The sequence below is a fragment of the Gadus chalcogrammus genome, chromosome 11 (genome assembly GCF_026213295.1).
Source record: "Gadus chalcogrammus isolate NIFS_2021 chromosome 11, NIFS_Gcha_1.0, whole genome shotgun sequence".
NCBI lineage: Eukaryota > Metazoa > Chordata > Actinopteri > Gadiformes > Gadidae > Gadus > Gadus chalcogrammus.
The window spans coordinates 25,859,421-25,880,468 of NC_079422.1; the positions used below are offsets into that span (position 1 = coordinate 25,859,421).

The window sequence follows — 21,048 nt, forward strand, 5'->3', positions numbered from 1 at the left end:
ATTTGACACTCACTAAGTGTAACATCTCTACCAATATTGGGACATTTTTCAACAAATTGGTCTGCGTAGGGGAAGGCTCAAAGATCGAACTTCCAACACTAAAGAAAGTGATGGTATGCAACAACATATTTTACAACATATTTTTGAATTTCTTGTAAAACACACACATGCGTACACACACACACACACACACACACACACCCACACACACATACACACACAGAAACACATACACACACACACACACACACACACACACACACACACACACACACACACACACACACACACACACACACACACACACACACACACACACACACACACGCACATGCATTCAATGGTCAGGGCTTCTGGTCCATGACTATCTATTTGCTCTATGTCCCAGCAAATAATCTAAGATAACCCTGAAAGGGGTGGGGGCAAAATATTGCAATCTCAATATAAAGAGGCCATCAGGGACCAGCATGTTAAATATCTTCTTGGCAATCCCATAGTGGGAAGGATGACGTGGACTCACTTTTGGTTGTGTTTCCTGGCCCTGTCATTTACAAACATCGCCAATGTCCAAGCAAGACAGGGTAAGATTTTAATAATTTGTGATTCTATGTAACGATATTTACACATTCTACTCTTCTTGAATGCATTTTAAGCATCAACTATTGTCAATCCATAACATTTTATCTGGATAAAAAGGCTTTGTAAATAATGTTTTTTTCTGACTTTAGCTCAAATAATGGTCACTGATGAAGAACCAGCCGGGTGTAGAACAACGGTGCCTAAAGTATTTTTTCTCTCACTTTGCCTCCACAGCTCTCAACCATGTCAACAGCATCTGCAGCACCTGGGGCCGGCACCACTTCAAGACGTTTGACGGGGACGTGTACCAGTTCCCCGGCTTGTGTGGATACAACCTGGTGTCCGACTGCCACGAGATGTACAGAGAATTCTCGGTGCACATCCAGAAGAGCTTGGTAGACGGCCACCCCACGGTCAACGAGCTGGTTGTCACCATCAACGACCTTGTGTTCCATCTGACTAAGAGGGCTGTCTCATTGAACGATGATCTGTGAGTGTCCCACTCGCTGAGACTGCTGCTGAGAAGCACCAAATCTGAGGGTCAAACACAAACCGTCCAACAATTGTTTATTGGAAACGGTTTACTGGACTTTGTTTTCTTTCTCCAACTTCATATTTATTCATAAATGTAAAAGAAAACATTAACAAACATTTATTCTTTCCTATAGTATCAACTTGCCGTACCTAAATGCGGGGATTCAACTGGAACGGAATGCGGTTTACACCAAGCTCCAGGCCAAGGTCGGCCTGGTTGTAATGTGGAATGGTGATGATGCTGTGATGGTAAGACAGAAAGGACTAATTATTTACATTTAGTGTGTTAACAGTGTTTTATTTATACTTAGTGGGGAAGACACTTAATGTTTGTGTTTCTAATATGATTCAAACAATTCCTTTGTATGTCTTTATTAGGTGGAGCTGGATTCTGATTATCATAACCGCACTTGTGGCCTTTGTGGGGACTTCAATGGCGTTCCAGTCTACAATGAATTCATTCACCACAGTCCGTTTGTTATTTGTTCGTTATGATTTAGTTAATCTAATTGACCTAGTGCACTTGTATGTATGTATATGTGTATGGCATCTAATTCTGCAAATCATCTTTAGATCGCAAAATCCACCCCATTGAGTTTGGCAATGGACAGAGAGTCCATCGACCAAACGATGAGTGTGAGGACCCCTACGAGGAGGAAGAGCAGGAGCTGGACGCCCAGGACTTAGAATACCCGGAACTAGAAGACCAGGCGGTTGAGGTCCCCTGCAAGGAATTTGTACGTTTACAAAAATAAGTTGGTCGATTGTCAGTACATAAACTAGGGTCCAGGAAAAAATAACTCATAATTGTTTTTTTTATTTACAAACTTTCTTCAAATAACACCCCTTAGCGCCCAATATGCGAAAAGGTGATCCACTCTGAAGCCTGGAGCTCTTGTGCATCGCTGGTGGACCCGGCCCCATACACCCAGGCCTGTGTGCAGGACATGTGTGGATGTGGCAATAGCACCAATGACTTCTGCGTCTGCAGCACACTGGCAGAGTTCTCCCGCCAGTGTTCCCATGCCGGGGGTCAGCCGCCCAGCTGGAGGACGCCCCAGTTCTGCGGTAGAATATCCATCCTTGCAGTAACACACAAAAAAACATTAAATTTAATCACTTTAATTTCATTTAATTTTCCAGAAGCAAAGGTTGAACTATACTATAACTCAACTTATTTTGAATACAACATATAACACCTTTATTTCTCTTACAGCTAAGATGTGCCCCTTCAACATGGTGTATGAAGAGAGTGGCTCTCCATGCATGGCTAGCTGCACGGTCTCAGACATCAGCTCGCTCTGTGAGGACCACAAAATGGATGGCTGCTTTTGTCCTGCGGGTAAGCCACCTTTACCCTTTATTATCAGAAAATATATCTATTTGTAAGATGCTTTCCCCTACAATTGTGACTTCCCTGTATTTCAGGAACGGTGTGGGACAACATTTCACAGAGAGGTTGTGTCAGCCAGACTGAATGCCAGTGTAAACACGATAAAATCTACAACTCCGGGGAAGTTTACCGACAGGATAGTGAAGAATGGTAACTGAAAGTTAATCTTGAACGTTATTGGGGCAATTCAAATGTATAGGGCATGGCCCTATGCTATGTGGTTTTGTTAACAATCTCCAGTGGTGGACGAAGTGCTAAAAAAGTAAAAGTTGAGATACCTAGTGTAAAAAATTACTAGTATAAAAGTATAGTATAAAAGTACTTGGCTTCAAATGTACTTAAGTATCAAAAGTAAAAATAATTTGGTGTAATGTAGTTCCAATGTCTTACTATGTCCTTTATACAGTCAGTCAAATAATTTAAGGTTAAAAGAAACACTAAAAACACTCTTAATACAATGTTTTCTATTTGTGATATCTGATACTGATATCATTTGAAACTAAAAAAATGCATTTCCTGCAGAAAATGTGGTTTGTGCTGTTGTGCAAAGTGAGGTTCAATATATATTTTTAGTTTGTTTTAGTAAAGCCACATAGATGTTATATGTTAAATGGTGTGTGTGTGTGTGTGTGTGTGTGTGTGTGTGTGTGTGTGTGTGTGTGTGTGTGTGTGTGTGTGTGTGTGTGTGTGTGTGTGTGCGTGTGTGTGTGTGTGTGTGTGCGTGTGTGTGCGCCTGTGTGTGTGCGTGTGTGTGTGTGTGTGAACACCTGGATATGTAGAAAGCACCTAGCCTCTAGCCATATAAACGGGGGTCCCCACAGACAAATGCCCGATATATAACAATCATATCTCCAATCGATTAATAATTTTAAAGCATAACGTAACCGTTTAGGCTTGACAAGGTGTTTCTAGGATAAACATTGACGTTGTTTAGGCTCCACGATGCCCGCAATGGTTAGCTGTGTCTATGGTCACGCATGCATGTCGTGAAAGGAACGTTGAAAGGAACAACAGGTTTTTGGAATGTAGTGGAGTAAAAAGTAAGATTTTCCCCCTACGAAATGCAGTAGAGTAAAAGTATAAAGTCTCACAAAATAATGAAGTTATTCTCAAGTAAAGTACAGATACGCTAAAAAGTTACTTAAGTACAGTAACGAATTACTTGTAGTTTGGTACTGTCCACCACTGACAATCTCAAATACTTTTGCTTTTCCAAGTTTATGCTATCAGGGAAGATGGGACTGTAAGAGTCTTCCCAGTCCGGCTACTTGCGCAGTGGAAGAGGGTTCCCATGTGACAACTTTTGATGGGAAAGCCTACATTTTCCATGGGGATTGCCACTACGTACTGGCTAAGATCGAAAGCAAGGTAAAAGTTAGCTCATGTGCAACTTGTCATTTTAGATTTGAAATGAGAATTTTGGCATTTAAAATCGTTATATTTGACATTAGACTGTTTTAAATTACTTTTCTTTTTTGCATTTCATTAACTGATGGTCCTCTGAATGTACTCATACTATGTGGGATGCAGGATGATACCAGCCCCAAGTTCACCATCTTCGTCCAGCTGGTCCCATGTGTGAACCAGGAGTTTGACACTTGTCTGAAGAGTGTGAAGGTCCTACTGAACAATGACAGAAACAACGTGAGTGCTGCTACTTAGTATTTAATCTGGATGGAGGCTGTTGGATAAAGAATAACATTTGACCTGTGAATGATAATGTATGATTGTCATTTTGGTCATACCATGATATTTGTGCAGATGCTAGCGTTCTCTGCAGATGGAAAAGTGAGGCACAACATGCAGATCATCAGCTTGCCATACAACACAGGTTAGATAATGGTGAAAAACGATAACTAGCTGCACAGTGTTTTAAATTGGTTTAATTATATCATTATTGTACAAATTTTGCACTCATTTTGCACATTTCTCTTGACTTGTAGGCGACATCAACATATTCAGGGCATCGTCGTTCCACATCCTGCTCCAGACCAGGTTTGGGTTACAGATTCAGGTCCAGCATGTTCCGGTCCTGCAAGTCTATGTGACCCTTGAACAGAGATACAAAACAAAGACAAGAGGTATATCAACACATGGCTAATCTGAGGCTTGCTCAATTCTAATCTATAATATATTGCTTCATGTGATGCTTCATAATTGTACATGTTGTTTTTGTCACTCACACTGCTTTTGAGATGGTTATGATTCAGACAATAACGTACATAACTATTGCCTACAGAAATTGCACATCATATTCTGTCCACCCTTCTAGTCATCCATTCATTTTCATTTAATCCATCGAAACTGCTTCCTCTGATTCAGGTTTATGTGGAAACTATAACATGATGCTGTCCGATGATATGAAGACACCTCAAGGGATTGTGGAAGGCACTGCATCCTCTTTTGGGAATTCCTGGAAGGCTAACCCTACCTGCCCAGAGAGAGATGAACGTCTGGAAAGCCCCTGTTCCGTCAGTGTGGAGAACGGTACGCTGTGTTGGTTATTAGCTGAGCTGTCTCTGCTAGCCTTCAAGAACATAGAACGTTGCAGTCAGCCAGCTTTGACTTTGGTTCTGTGATTGATACACAATCCCAACCAGATAAACATCCACGCTGATAGTGTCAGTTTTTGTTTCCAAATAATAATATTAATAATAATAATTTGAATCTTCCTGCAGAGCGATATGCTGAACATTGGTGCTCGATGTTAACACGTCCAGACGGCCCATTTACAAACTGTCATGCAATGGTCGATCCAGAATTGTACCACAAGGTATTATACAACAATACAGCAGGTTTATCTATCAATTAGATTCAATTTATGTTGCGGCCATTGTAATAGCATTAACAATGTGTTGTCTTCATCAGAGATGCATCTACGCCACATGTAACTGTGAGAAAACCGAAGACTGCATGTGTGCCGTTTTCTCCTCCTATGCACGAGCTTGTGCTTCGAAAGGAGTTTTCCTGAGTGATTGGAGGGTGAACGTCTGTGGTAAGAGCTTAAGGACACGATGTGTGGTCTACCGTCAGAACGGTATTCATAATACCGTTACCACAAGTTTATTCACATAATTACATTCTGAAAACAATATTTACCAGATAAATACACAAGGGGCTGCCCGGAAAGCCAAAGCTTCTCTTACAAGCTGCAGCGCTGCCAGTGGACATGCAGGCAGCTGAGCTCAGAGCAGCAGAGCTGCACCTCTGACTTCCTGCCTGTGGACGGCTGCTCCTGCCCTGAGGGGACGTATCAGGAGGAACACGGTGCCTGTGTGCCCATGAACAAATGCCCCTGCTATCACAATGGAGTCCACATAAAGCCAGGCAAATCAATAAGCATCAAAGAGCAACACTGGTTAGTCGCGAAGTAATTTCTCATCAAAATCCATTCGTCTTAGTATGCATCTGCCCTCCTGTTGTTGACTGTTCAATAGTTTCTTATTTGTCCTGTTGGCAAAGACTTCAAACAAAGAAAAGTATCAGAAGGTTGTGGATAATTATTTGTGAAAGTTTGAGATGATTAAAATAACACTTGTTTTTTTAGTTTGTGCTCCAATGGCAAGCTTCACTGTCGTACTTGGAAGACATCATCACAAGGTACGCTTGTAGACATATTTGTGTGGCTTCTTATTCATTCGTTAAATTGTATGTGTTGTATGTCTGTACTTTTGTTTGTGTATGTGTGTGTGTGTGTGTGTGTGTGTGTGTGTGTGTGTGTGTGTGTGTGTGTGTGTGTGTGTGTGTGTGTGTGTGTGTGTGTGTGTGTGTGTGTGTGTGTGTGTGTGTGTGTGTGTACACTGTATGTGTGTGTGTGTACGTGTGTGTGTGTGTGTGTGTGTGTGTGTGTGTGTGTGTGTGTGTGTGTGTGTGTGTGTGTGTGTGTGTGTGTGTGTGTGTGTGTGTGTGTGTATGTGTGTGTGTGTGTGCGTGTGTGTGTGTGTGTGTGTGTTTCTGTTTGACTTCACCTGTATGTTAAGTCTAATTTTTATGTTTTTCAAAGCCTGTCCGACTCCAAAAGTCTACCTTAACTGTTCGAGCACAGACGTCCGAGATCTGGGCGTGCAGTGTGCTCGGACATGTAGAAACACAGAGAGTGATAGTTGTGTGAGTACTATTCTTCATCTTAAGCTTTAGCAAGAGTGAACACCATAAGAATCCTGTCAGAAATCCAACTGTAACTCTTGTTCCCATGGGATTTTAAGGATCTGGTTAAAAGCAATACAACATTTCAACTAACACTTTTTCAATTGATTTCAATATCCCGGGTCCTGGAAAAATAAATAATAATATAATGGAAAGGAATCTTCAGGCATTGTGATGAACTGTGATTTTTATTGGTTTCAATGATCCCAGTACTCAACAGAATGTGAATCCGGCTGTCAATGCCCCAGTGGTCTCCTTGATGATGGCAAGGGCTCCTGTGTGAAGGAACATGAATGTCCATGCGAACATGATCGCACCCTCTACGCTTCTGGCTCTGAAATCAAAGATCAGTGCAACACCTGGTATGATGAGCCTGATATGTGGTTTTATTATATCTTTCAAGAAAAGATCTAATGTGCTTAGTCTAAACTATTAAATGACCATCTTTCGACCTCTATCCCACAGTACATGTCGAAAGGGGAACTGGGAGTGTACGGAGAAGAAATGCCCAGGGACTTGCATCATTTATGGTAGTGGTCATTACAGAACCTTTGATCAGAGAACGTATGGCTTTCAGGGGCAATGCGCCTACGTGGCCATCCAGGTAAAATCATGCATACAAACACAAAGATTATGTTTCTTGTCCTTTTGCTCCTACTTTGTTTCAGTATAAATGTAGACTCCAAAGCTGCATGCCGTTAGGACTAGGAGTGTAATGGAGTAAAATAACTCTGTGAACGTCTATGATCAACTTGTCTTATTTAACCCGCTAAATTATAGTAATAAGACATTATTCATGAGCAATTATGTACTAATATATGGTTGTTGCTTGCATGAGATAAAACTCAGGACTTTACTGTTGTACTCTACTCTGTATCGTGGGGATTCTCTGTAAACACAAGCATTGATGTTTACCTAGTTGTGATGTTCAATTATTTTTTTAAGAACACATGTGGCAACAAATCGGTAGAGGACATTTTCCGGGTTATTACAGAAAATATACCATGTGGAACTACTGGCACCACCTGCTCCAAATCTGTCAGGATTCAGCTGGGGGTAGGTCCTCATTGCAAACATATTTATGTTAAGAGGACTGTGTCTCAAAATAGTATCAGATGTGGTGAATACACTTGAGAGGATAACTATTTGTACTGATGTTATATTGCTTATTCCAGAATAAAGAAATTAAATTAGCAAAGGGAAAATATGAAATATTGGATCTGGCGATGGGCTCTGAGATCAAGTACACAATCAGACCTGTTGGGATGTATCTGGCCGTAGAAGCTTCACTCGGGATCACAGTTCTATGGGACCGCAAAACCACCATCCGGATCCTTCTGGAACCACAGCACAGTGTGAGTAGCACTTTAGTTAGGGCTGTGGAGTACAAACTGTTTAGCTGCTTAACATCAGAGCTTTTTGATTTTGCTTCAGTCATAATACCTTTTAGATAAAAATGACAAAGATACAAATGAGTATTCTAAATTAAGATTAGACGATATTAATTTTTTAGTTTTCTTTTTGTGTGTTCATTTTGTAGTGCATAATGTAAAGTGGCTGATGCATTTTTGATGGCTGTACATTTAATGATGCTGACAACAATACAACAAAATAAGAAAATAATTTATTTTTATTAATGTCTGTATTTCTACTCTAAAGGCGGGGGTTTGCGGTCTTTGTGGAGACTTTAATGGAGATGTCCAGAATGACTTCACTACCCAGAGTCAGATGGTAGTGAGCAGCCCCCTTGAGTTTGCAAACAGCTGGAAGGCTTTAAGCTCTTGCCTGGATGCCGAAGCAAGCGCTGATTCTTGTGTGCTGCAGCCCCATCGCCACAACTGGGCCCAGATACAGTGTAGCATTATAAAGAGCGTCACCTTCCAAGACTGCCACAAAAAGGTTGGATAAAATATATCTTTTTTTTTTTCCTGCATGGCATTGACATTGTTTCCAAATTTCAACTCCAAAACAAATATTACCATCACTTACTTTTGAATGCCTGCACAGGTGAATCCTATTCCGTTTTACGAAAACTGTGTAAAAGACTCGTGCGCCTGCGACAGTGGAGGAGACTGCGAGTGCTTCTGCACAGCAGTTGCAGCCTACGCCCAGGCTTGTAATGAAGTCAGTGTGTGCGTTGCCTGGAGAACCCCGGAAATATGCCGTAAGTTAACGCTTACTAATGAGGAAACACTTCCGGGGTAAAACTTTGTTGTTGTAATTGTTGTTATTGCAAATCAATAGAACCAAGGACACACTGGGCAAAACACAAACCTCTGATAACATCTTGTTTGGTTTTTCCCACTTAGCCGTATTTTGTGACTACTACAATGAAGGGGAATTATGTGAGTGGCACTACAAGCCTTGCCATGAACCTTGTTACGAGACCTGCCGGAATCCACACGGATGCAACAATTCAATACCAAACCTGGAAGGTAGGAAACCTTTTGAAAGCCTGTTGGCTTGCCTTCGTACATTAGCCTTTCGTAAGGCAAATGTTAAATTGAAGGGCATAAATCGGATGAAAAAAATACTTGAGGTGACAAAATGTCACTAGGAAATGCATTTTTTTGAAAATAAATCATGATTTTGCCAACATAATCCCGACAACAATATGACAGAGGAACTCTCTGAATATGTCAATAATAGCCTTTTAATTCTGTTTTTTCTTACAGGCTGTTACCCTGTGTGCCCAGAAGATAAGCCCATATTTGATGAAGATAAAGGAATATGTGTCGAGAGCTGTGATGGATGCATTTACAATGGAACATATTACAATGACAATGATGTCATATACAATGTGACGGACAATTTAGGAATGTGCTATTATGCTATTTGCAAAAATGGAAAAGTGATAAAGACAAATGATCCCTGTCCAACTCCCAAACCATCCACAACAACAACGCCATTCATTACCTCAACTACAACACCAACATCATCACCAGCAACCACACCTAGACCAACTACACCCTTAGTCACAACTAAAGAGACCACCACACAAGAGCCAACACCAACCTTTGATGACACAACATCAACTAATACACCTCAAACAACTATGACAAGTAGTTCAACGACTGAACCAACTACACCTGAAGTAACAACCAGAGAGACAACAAGCCCACCTGTTTCAACAACTACTCCACCTACTCCAACGGTCATCTCAACGACAACATTGACAACAACAACCACTGCACCACCAAGTACAACTGTTGCAACCCCAACCCCTGTTGTCGCGACAACAACGACTCCCACACAAGAAACAACCTCAGTTACGACAACTCCATCCACCACAACTGAAGGAACAACCGGAATCCCCTCAACGACCCCCTGCGAGGAAGAGTGTGAATGGACACAATGGTTTGATGTGGACAGCAGTACGGACGGCAGTGACTGGGAAACGTACGAGAACATTACAAACAGTGGAGAGAAGATATGTCAAAAACCAAGGAACATTACATGCAGATCGACAAAGGCTCCTGATAAAAGCTTTGATGACTTTGTCAAGGAAACGGGACAAGTTGTCTCTTGTGATATCGACGATGGTTTGATATGCAAAAAGGAGGATCAGGTTAGCCGACCTTACAAGTGCTTTAACTACCAGATCAAGGTGGAATGTTGTGGGCCATGCATTCCCCACCCCACCCCTCCAACTATATCAACTACCGTCATTACCTCTAGCCCCAATCCAACACCAGGCAGCACCACTTCAGAACAGCCTACGCCTGTCTTCTCAACAACTAAATCTACAACACCCCCTGCACCACTCAGTACAACTGTTTTAACAACAACCCCTGTTTTCACATCACCTACTACACCTCAATCGACAAGAAGTACCACGACTGAACCAACCACTACTCCAACAACTACATCTACAACAACTGCTCCACCGAGTACACCTGTTGTAACACCAACCACTGTTGTCACGACGTCAACTACTACACCTAAAACAACTACGACAAGTAGTTCCACGACTGAACCAACCACTACTCCAACAACTACATCTACAACAACTGCTCCACCAAGTACACCTGTTGTAACACCAACCACTGTTGTCACGACATCAACTACTACACCTAAAACAACTACGACAAGTAGTTCCACGACTGAACCAACCACTACTCCAACAACTACATCTACAACAACTGCTCCACCAAGTACACCTGTTGTAACACCAACCACTGTTGTCACGACATCAACTACTACACCTAAAACCACTACGACAAGTAGTTCCACGACTGAACCAACCACTACTCCAACAACTACATCTACAACAACTGCTCCACCAAGTACACCTGTTGTAACACCAACCACTGTTGTCACGACATCTACTACACCTAAAACAACTACGACAAGTAGTTCCACGACTGAAGCAACCACTACTCCAAAAACTACATCGACAACAACTGCTCCACCAAGTACACCTGTTGTAACACCAACCACTGTTGTCACGACATCAACTACTACACCTAAAACAACTACGACAAGTAGTTCTACGACTGAACCAACCACTACTCCAACAACTACATCTACAACAACTGCTCCACCAAGTACACCTGTTGCAACACCAACCCATGTTGTCATGACAACAACGACTACACCTCAGACAACTATGACAAGTAGTTCCACGACTGAACCAACCACTACTCCAACAACTACATCTACAACAACTGCTCCACCAAGTACACCTGTTGTAACACCAACCACTGTTGTCACGACGTCAACTACTACACCTAAAACAACTACGACAAGCAGTTCAACGACTGAACCAACCACTACTCCAACAACTACATCTACAACAACTGCTCCACCAAGTACACCTGTTGTAACACCAACCACTGTTGTCACGACATCAACTACTACACCTAAAACAACTACGACAAGTAGTTCCACGACTGAACCAACCACTACTCCAACAACTACATCTACAACAACTGCTCCACCAAGTACACCTGTTGTAACACCAACCACTGTTGTCACGACGTCAACTACTACACCTAAAACAACTACGACAAGTAGTTCCACGACTGAACCAACCACTACTCCAACAACTACATCTACAACAACTGCTCCACCAAGTACACCTGTTGTAACACCAACCACTGTTGTCACGACATCAACTACTACACCTAAAACAACTACGACAAGTAGTTCCACGACTGAACCAACCACTACTCCAACAACTACATCTACAACAACTGCTCCACCAAGTACACCTGTTGTAACACCAACCACTGTTGGCACGACAACTACGACTCCCACACAAGAAACAACCTCAGTTACGACAACTCCATCCACCACAACTGAAGGAACAACCGGAATCCCCTCAACGACCCCCTGCGAGGAAGAGTGTGAATGGACACAATGGTTTGATGTGGACAGCAGTACGGACGGCAGTGACTGGGAAACGTACGAGAACATTACAAACAGTGGAGAGAAGATATGTCAAAAACCAAGGAACATTACATGCAGATCGACAAAGGCTCCTGATAAAAGCTTTGATGACTTTGTCAAGGAAACGGGACAAGTTGTCTCTTGTGATATCGACGATGGTTTGATATGCAAAAAGGAGGATCAGGTTAGCCGACCTTACAAGTGCTTTAACTACCAGATCAAGGTGGAATGTTGTGGGCCATGCATTCCCCCCTCCACCCCTCAAACTACATCAACTACCGTCATTACCTCTAGCCCCAATCCAACACCAGGTAGCACCACTTCAGAACAGCCTACGCCTGTCTTCTCAACAACTAAATCTACAACACCCCCTGCACCACTCAGTACAACTGTTTTAACAACAACCCCTGTTTTCACATCACCGACTACACCTCAATCGACAAGAAGTACCACGACTGAACCAACCACTACTCCAACAACTACATCTACAACAACTGCTCCACCGAGTACACCTGTTGTAACACCAACCACTGTTGTCACGACGTCAACTACTACACCTAAAACAACTACGACAAGTAGTTCCACGACTGAACCAACCACTACTCCAACAACTACATCTACAACAACTGCTCAACCAAGTACACCTGTTGTAACACCAACCACTGTTGTCACGACATCAACTACTACACCTAAAACAACTACGACAAGTAGTTCCACGACTGAACCAACCACTACTCCAACAACTACATCTACAACAACTGCTCCACCAAGTACACCTGTTGTAATGCCAACCACTGTTGTCACGACGTCAACTACAACACCTAAAACAAATACGACAAGTAGTTCCACGACTGAACCAACCACTACTCCAACAACTACATCTCCAACAACTACATCTACAACAACTGCTCCACCAAGTACACCTGTTGTAACACCAACCACTGTTGTCACGACATCAACTACTACACCTAAAACAACTACGACCAGTAGTTCCACGACTGAACCAACCACTACTCCAACAACTACATCTACAACAACTGCTCCACCAAGTACACCTGTTGTAACACCAACCACTGTTGTCACGACATCAACTACTACACCTAAAACAACTACGACAAGTAGTTCCACGACTGAACCAACCACTACTCCAACAACTACATCTACAACAACTGCTCCACCAAGTACACCTGTTGTAACACCAACCACTGTTGTCACGACATCAACTACTACACCTAAAACAACTACGACAAGTAGTTCCACGACTGAACCAACCACTACTCCAACAACTACATCTACAATAACTGCTCCACCAAGTACACCTGCTGTAACACCAACCACTGTTGTCACGACATCAACTACTACACCTAAAACAACTACGACAAGTAGTTCCACGACTGAACCAACCACTACTCCAACAACTACATCTACAACAACTGCTCCACCAAGTACACCTGTTGTAACACCAACCACTGTTGTCACGACATCAACTACTACACCTAAACAACTACGACCAGTAGTTCCACGACTGAACCAACCACTACTCCAACAACTACATCTACAACAACTGCTCCACCAAGTACACCTGTTGTAACACCAACCACTGTTGTCACGACATCAACTACTACACCTAAAACAACTACGACAAGTAGTTCCACGACTGAACCAACCACTACTCCAACAACTACATCTACAACAACTGCTCCACCAAGTACACCTGTTGTAACACCAACCACTGTTGTCACGACATCAACTACTACACCTAAAACAACTACGACAAGTAGTTCCACGACTGAACCAACCACTACTCCAACAACTACATCTACAACAACTGCTCCACCAAGTACACCTGTTGTAACACCAACCACTGTTGTCACGACATCAACTACTACACCTAAAACAACTACGACAAGTAGTTCCACGACTGAACCAACCACTACTCCAACAACTACATCTACAACAACTGCTCCACCAAGTACACCTGTTGTAACACCAACCACTGTTGTCACGACATCAACTACTACACCTAAAACAACTACGACAAGTAGTTCCACGACTGAACCAACCACTACTCCAACAACTACATCTACAACAACTGCTCCACCAAGTACACCTGTTGTAACACCAACCACTGTTGTCACAACATCAACTACTACACCTAAAACAACTACGACAAGTAGTTCCACGACTGAACCAACCACTACTCCAACAACTACATCTACAACAACTGCTCCACCAAGTACACCTGTTGTAACACCAACCACTGTTGTCACGACATCAACTACTACACCTAAAACAACTACGACAAGTAGTTCCACTACTGAACCAACCACTACTCCAACAACTACATCTACAACAACTGCTCCACCAAGTACACCTGTTGTAACACCAACCCCTGTTGTCAAGACATCAACTACTACACCTCAGACAACTATGACGAGTAGTTCCACGACTGAACCAACTGCAACCGTAGTAACAACTACAGAGGCAACAAGTCCACCTGTTTCAACAACTACTCCACCTACTCCAACGGTCATCTCAACGACTACATCCACTACAACACTCGCTGTACCACCCAGTACAACTGTTGCAACATCAACCCCCGTTATCACTTCACCTACTACACCTCTAACTACAAGAGGTACCACGACTGAACCCACCACTACTCCAACTGTCATCTCAACAACTACATCTACAACGACAACTGCACCACCAAGTACAACAATTGTAACACCAACCCCTGTTGTCACGACATCACCTACTACACCTCAAACAACTACGACAAGGAGTACCGCGACTGAACCAACCACCACTCCAACCGTCATCCCAACACACGAGTCAATTGTTACTGGCATTGTAACAACTACCACCGGTCCATCTACGGCGTCGGTTGGACTCCCTTCTGCCTCAAGTACTACTGAAACAACATACACTGTTGTACTCAGTACCACCACTGTAACAATCCCAACTACAACTACAGGATGTGTCTGTATTGTTGATGGCAAGAATTATAAACCTGGTAAGAAAATGCTGCTTGTATATTGTTAACATTCTGGCATTGCTCTCTTCTACAGAAGGGAATGATGAGTGAGGAACTGTTTGTGTTCTTTATTTGTATATTTTATAGTTCATCTATTTTACATAGCATGAATGAAAATGCATGAACATTCATTGTAGCTTTATATTTTTATAAAGAGCAACATTTGATTGACACTCCTTTGATACAATCCTTGGATTGAGTTAATTAAGTTAGTTGATTCTTACTTTGTATCTTTCAGGTGAGACAATATACGACAGGAAAGATATTGGATCAGGGATTTGTCTCAGCATGATATGTTCGGCTATTTGCGAACTTCGAAACCAAACAGAACCTTGCAACTCTACACCCTCATCAACACCTTCCCCTCCAACAATCCCACCTCCTCCCACCTGCCCCGAGTGGGATCTATTGGTAAGGACGGTCTTGCATCCAGTTCATAACAACATAACAATTTCTCCGAACACAGGGATAGAGTTTTTACATCTTTGTTTTCAGACTCATGCGCTATATATTTATTTATGATTCTTTGACCCTTTCCCTCTCATCTTTTTTGGTGTCAGCAAAACGAGACATTTGTGCTGTGTGATTGCATAATGGCCAAATGCATTGAGAACACAACGATTGAAATAGTAGAATATGAATGCCCCCCACTGGAAGAAATCTCCTGTGCCAGTGGAAAGAAACCAGTTCTTATAGACGATGAATATGGATGCTGCAAGTATTACACATGCCCATGTGAGTTCCATGACAAGCCTTTTTACGTAGGAACTCTTGACTCTACTCATTTCCTGCTTCACCAATGCTTGATAAGAAAAATACATTTTCTGTGTGTTGTTGCAGGTGAATGTGAAGGCTGGGGAGACCCACATTACATTACGTTTGATGGCGTCTTCTACAGTTATCAAGGAAACTGCACATATGTCTTAATGGAAGAGATCACACCAAAGCATAATTTGAAGGTTATTGTAGACAATGTGTACTGTGAGCCCACCGAAGACGTTTCTTGTCCTCGCTCAATTATCGTGTTGTATCGCTCACAAGTAATCACTCTCAAGAATCATAACCTTATGGGAGCAGCCAAGATGGAGGTAAAAATACACATTTATCCATGGATATAAATGTAAACAGGAGCCAGAATTTGTTTCACCTGAGAAGACTCTTCAAGGTTTTACCTAATGATGCTTTTCTTACATTTGTTTTTAACATAGGTTCTCAGTAGCGGAGTGACTGTAAAAGTGCCTTATTACCATCAAGGGATAAAGGTACTAAGCACTGGAATGTCCTTGATCTTGGAGATCCCTACTCTGCAAGTGGTCATCACATTTGGAATTACAGGATTTAGTATAAGCCTGCCACCTCGGGAATTCGTCAACAACACAAAGGGGCATTGTGGTAAGGATCCCCTAACCCCAAGCACCGATATGGTACATCTGGATTTGGGTTGCACATTCTAAGTTTTATATTTACAGGAACATGCAACAACAACGAGGCTGATGATTGTATGTTGCCTGGAGGCCAGCTGATACAGAATTGTGAAGTGATGGCTGACTTCTATCTTGTGGAAGACTTGTACAAGCCATCCTGCCATGCTCCATCCGTAATACCAACCGATTCGCCCTTACCCCCACCGCCACTAACCACATGCAAACCAGACTCTGTGTGTGGAGTTCTTCTGGGCAGGTACGTGCATCCTGTACAACAGTTATGCATCACTTCATTCATTGATATACTATCCATTGTAAATCAAGTGAATTTGAATTGACCTACCCTAGCCCTGTCTGTCAGATAAAATGAGGCTGGCGGATCCTAAGCATCTCTCTTGGGTTGTGCCCCTTCTCCCCGCAGTCTATTCGAAGCATGCCATGCCATCGTCTCACCGGACAAATTCTACCAGGGTTGCGTCTTCGATAGCTGCCATGTCGCCAACCCAGTGGTGCAGTGCACCAGCTTGCAGGTGTACGCTGCCGCCTGTGCACAGGCCGGGGTCTGCCTGTACTGGAGGGATCACACCCCTCTGTGTCGTAAGTGCACACTAGCATGATTGTGCAACCGTGACAAAGACAAACCGTCCAGACGGTTTAGCTAGGGCGCTTTTCCTGATACCGTTTCTCTCTTTTTTCCGACGCAGCCAGTAACTGCCCAGCAGACAAAGTCTATAAACCATGTGGTCCTGCAGAGCAGCAAACCTGTGAAGACAAGTACGATTTCATTAAAACATGGATTGACTGTGGAGCATATGTTTCAATAGCAATCAATAAATAATCGACAATGCCATTGTCAATCAATGCCATTGTCAATCAATGATTGATTTGATCATATTGAAATAACATAGCATACACATCTGAATGTGTTTGTCAATAGTCTTTTTTTAATTGATGCCGAAGGTGAACACACCCACCCATTCAAACCTTTGTGTGTCACAGACCTGGCGACACTCAAATGAACTTTACCACTGAGGGGTGCTTTTGTCCTGATGGCATGAAGCTCTTCAACAAGGAGTCAAACATATGTGTTGATAAATGTGGTAAGTTTGACAGTATAGTATATACCCAGGATAGCATTTCCCTGATCATAACTGCCAGCCACGCTGCTAATACGCTGCGTGTGTTCCTGTAGGATGTTTGGATTCAGAGGGCGTTCCCCGCGAGGTGAGCAAAAAATAATCCTTAAATTCCTCAAGTGAAATTCTTTATTTTCTGAAATATGATGCATTGATGCAAATCCCATGTGCTGTCCTTTGCTTACAGTTTAATGAGATATTTGATCAAAACTGCCAAACTTGCATCTGCGAGGAATCCACCAAGTCTGTGACATGCAAGCCCAAAGACTGCCCTGCAATTCCAGCGGAAAGCTGCACCAAACCAGGGTTCATACTGGTGAATCAAACCCACCCGGCAGACAGATGTTGTCTTCACTATGTTTGCCGTAAGACACACCAGTGAAAGGGATACATAAAGTTGTCCATTTTCATACCGGATTAACACTGAGTTTTTCTAATGTACTTCTTCTTCACTACTTTTTGTAGAATGTGACAGCAGCACTTGTCCAGTTGTCGACCTGAGCTGCGATGTTGGATACATACCAGAAGTCTCTGTGCCAACGGGACATTGTTGCCCTGTGCGCCATTGCTGTAAGTGTGTCATTTTCATTGACCTTGACTGGTCGTTGTTTTACATCTTCAATACATACCCCTCACGGAGGACAATGCTTTGGTTTTCTATTGACTACATTTCTTCCCCATTGTTTCCCAGTGCCTAAAGCGGTTTGTCTGCACAAAGGAATGGAATACCAGGTAATCAATTGGAGTACAGCTTATTAGGATGTACTGTAGACATCTGCTCCTGTGTGTGATTGACGAGTGTCTATTCCCTCTCCAGGTCGGTTCCCCAGTCCCAGTCGTCAAGTGTCAGAACTGCACTTGTTCCAGGCAGGTGATAGAAGCTTCAGGTCTGCGAGAGATAACCTGTACGATGCTGGCATGTGACCAGAACTGTGGTCTGGTAAGTCTCTCTCTCTCTCCCTCTCCCTCTCCCTCTCTCCATATATGCACCTGTAACGTTATGTCAGTGTTTTCTATTGTCCTCTTTACAGAGAAGGATGTGTCTTGTTCTGTTTGCAGGGATACAAGTACGTTTCAGACAAGAGCCTTGAGGAGTGTTGTGGGAGGTGCCTGCAGACCCACTGTGTTGTCGACAGAAACATAACACAGGAGCTGCTTAAGGTCAAGGTTTTACTGCCCACAAATGATCAATGTTGTACACAGATGAGGAAACAGTGTCCCTCTAAACCATCACCTTTTGTGTGTGTGTGTGTGTGTGTGTGTGTGTGTGTGTGTGTGTGTGTGTGTGTGTGTGTGTGTGTGTGTGTGTGTGTGTGTGTGTGTGTCTGCATGTGTCTGTGTGTGGGCTCCCGCGTGTGTGTGTGTGTGTTTGTGTTTGTGTGCGTGGTCATGTGGGTGTGTGTGCGTATAGGAAGGAGAAAAGTGGTCCCCACCGGGGAACATGTGTGAGTCTTATACTTGCGTGAAGATTGGAGAGACGCTCACAACAATCATGTCCACCACGGTGTGTCCGCACTTCCAGCAGAGCAACTGTTACCCTGTGAGTACAGCTGAAGGCACATTCACTGCAATCCGTCATAGATTGAAAATCATTATATTTACATTTACATGTAGGGCGTTTAGCAGACGCTTTTGTCCAAACCGACTTACTATAAGTACATTTATCAGAAGAAGGAGAAACAACAATATATCGCTGTCGGTACGTTAATGATTATCATAAAACCAAGTGCCAAGCACTAACAATCTCTAGGTTAACCCATTCCCTGTATACAACAAAGATAGTTAGAATATGCAACATAATTGTAAGGACTATAAATAAGTGCGTACATTAAGTGCCAGGACGTACAACATACGATAAGTGCGTACATTAAGTGCCAGGACGTACAACATACAATAAGTGTGTACATTAAGTGCCAGGAGGTACAACATACAATAAGTGCATACATTAAGTGCCAGGACGTACAACATGCAATAAGAAGGAGGGTGGGGAGGGGGTGCCGAGTCTCGATGAAATCTGAACATCACACTATAGTAAGTATTGTAAAAGGCCCACCAGCTGAAATAAGTCCCATTGAAGCCTCATCCTGGGAATGGTTTGGACTAATGTTCTCTCTATACTCTTTAGGATACAGTTCAGACGGCTGCAAATGGCTGCTGTAAGATCTGTGAGTACGACGCCACTGTTTGCACAAGCTTAGTTATGATGTGCTATGTCCCTTCTGATGAGTTGGCTGAGGCATGGAAATAACCCCTCTGGGGCCCCTCTGTGAAACAAGGCGTGGAGATGGACAAGGGGTGTAAGCGAGGCTCTATGAGACAGCGGATCACGCACAACGGGTGCCAGGCCCGGGAGGACGTTGACATGCCCTATTGTGAGGGGTCCTGCAACACCTTCGCCAGGTAACGCCACTTCAACGATACTTTAATAATAAGAATAATAAATGACATTTATATAGCGCTTAATATGGTACTCTAAGACACTTTACATATTGCCCTATCAAAACTATGTAAAACAGACTTTGCTCACATATTCCATACATTAAAATACAATTACCATCAGTTAGGGTTAAATTCTCAAAATATTGTTTAGCTATTTGTCCAACTCTCGTATCCGCGGCGACCAACACTTGTATTCATGCAATTCAGGAGCAGATAGGAGTAAGGCATTTCGCTCATAGCTGTCTACACAGATTTGATTGGACATAAGGGGTATCAAAACCTGGTCCTTTTGGCTGGGGGGGGGGGAAGCACCCTAATCACTAGCCCAGCCTCCCGACCCATAGGCCACGCACGCTTATGTTTCCATTCGGCTATTTCAGGTACGAGGAAATGGCAGCGGGTTTGGAGCACACGTGCGCGTGCTGCCGGGAGTCGCGCTTCAGCAACCGCACGGTGGAGCTGGAGTGTTTGAACGGAGACCTGGTGCCGTACACTTACGTCCACGTGGAGGAGTGCAGCTGCGGAAAGACCGACTGCGACCGGGCGGCCCGGCTGCCAGCTCGCAAGAGACGGGCCAACATAGGAGTTTAAATGTTGGACACGACCCAAAAGACGCCCACCGTTACGCTCAGCCATATTCTAAAACCTTTTTTGATGTTTTTATTTGAAAGCGAATCATTTTAATGTTTGTCAAAAAGTGTCTGACGCAAATTAATAAATTAACAATGCAACTTCAGTCTATGTCTTTGACTTTTTATATAAATGTTAGGTTGTTGTTATGGAAGGGTAGCTTTAGGGCCTCTATTTGATTCTCTTCTTCCCTAACGAGTTTAACCGGAAATACTTGGAGGAAAGGTTGTTTGAATTCTAAAAATGCTTAGGAAAGGTTCCTCGATGCAACCTTGAACCCACCTTTACGCCTCGTTTCCACATACGTACATTCTCGTATGCAATCCAACCGTCTCCGAC

The 21,048-nt window shown here is 43.0% G+C and overlaps 2 protein-coding genes across 2 annotated transcripts; both read left to right on the forward strand.

The window, feature by feature from the left end:
• The first annotated feature begins 496 nt into the window (after window positions 1-496).
• Window positions 497-14,694, forward strand: LOC130392367 (mucin-2-like). The gene is made up of 30 exons (XM_056602854.1): window positions 497-581; window positions 814-1,069; window positions 1,248-1,362; window positions 1,492-1,582; window positions 1,687-1,850; window positions 1,965-2,181; window positions 2,330-2,455; window positions 2,542-2,656; window positions 3,724-3,874; window positions 4,037-4,150; window positions 4,268-4,337; window positions 4,450-4,587; window positions 4,829-4,993; window positions 5,185-5,279; window positions 5,375-5,501; window positions 5,609-5,864; window positions 6,054-6,106; window positions 6,510-6,613; window positions 6,863-7,014; window positions 7,118-7,256; window positions 7,598-7,708; window positions 7,828-8,007; window positions 8,312-8,551; window positions 8,660-8,816; window positions 8,962-9,087; window positions 9,328-12,819; window positions 12,967-13,335; window positions 13,490-13,499; window positions 13,558-14,480; window positions 14,528-14,694. Exons 1-30 carry the CDS (start codon window positions 506-508, stop codon window positions 14,692-14,694), a joined length of 8,499 nt encoding a protein of 2,832 aa, XP_056458829.1. The 5' UTR covers window positions 497-505.
• A 263-nt stretch (window positions 14,695-14,957) lies between these two features.
• Window positions 14,958-20,799, forward strand: muc5fl (mucin 5f-like). Its single transcript, XM_056602717.1, has 19 exons — window positions 14,958-15,059; window positions 15,319-15,491; window positions 15,641-15,815; window positions 15,921-16,168; window positions 16,289-16,472; window positions 16,550-16,760; window positions 16,926-17,101; window positions 17,209-17,278; window positions 17,504-17,604; window positions 17,697-17,728; window positions 17,828-18,005; window positions 18,106-18,210; window positions 18,332-18,372; window positions 18,458-18,580; window positions 18,700-18,801; window positions 19,052-19,180; window positions 19,766-19,805; window positions 19,917-20,040; window positions 20,460-20,799. The coding sequence occupies exons 2-19, from the start codon at window positions 15,369-15,371 to the stop codon at window positions 20,668-20,670; spliced, it is 2,373 nt and encodes a 790-aa protein (XP_056458692.1). The 5' UTR covers window positions 14,958-15,059; window positions 15,319-15,368; the 3' UTR covers window positions 20,671-20,799.
• The last annotated feature ends 249 nt before the right edge of the window (window positions 20,800-21,048 follow it).

Excerpts from the sequence above, each read along its gene's own strand:
- LOC130392367 (XM_056602854.1), top strand. The coding sequence starts at position 506 with ATGACGTGGACTCACTTTTGGTTGTGTTTCCTGGCCCTGTCATTTACA. Across the intron at positions 4,338-4,449 it reads CAGCTTGCCATACAACACAG|GCGACATCAACATATTCAGG; the intron begins GTTAGATAATGG and ends CTTGACTTGTAG. Across the intron at positions 7,709-7,827 it reads CTGTCAGGATTCAGCTGGGG|AATAAAGAAATTAAATTAGC; the intron begins GTAGGTCCTCAT and ends TGCTTATTCCAG.
- muc5fl (XM_056602717.1), top strand. The coding sequence starts at position 15,369 with ATGATATGTTCGGCTATTTGCGAACTTCGAAACCAAACAGAACCTTGC. Across the intron at positions 17,729-17,827 it reads CAGAGGGCGTTCCCCGCGAG|TTTAATGAGATATTTGATCA; the intron begins GTGAGCAAAAAA and ends CTTTGCTTACAG. Across the intron at positions 18,006-18,105 it reads TTGTCTTCACTATGTTTGCC|AATGTGACAGCAGCACTTGT; the intron begins GTAAGACACACC and ends TACTTTTTGTAG.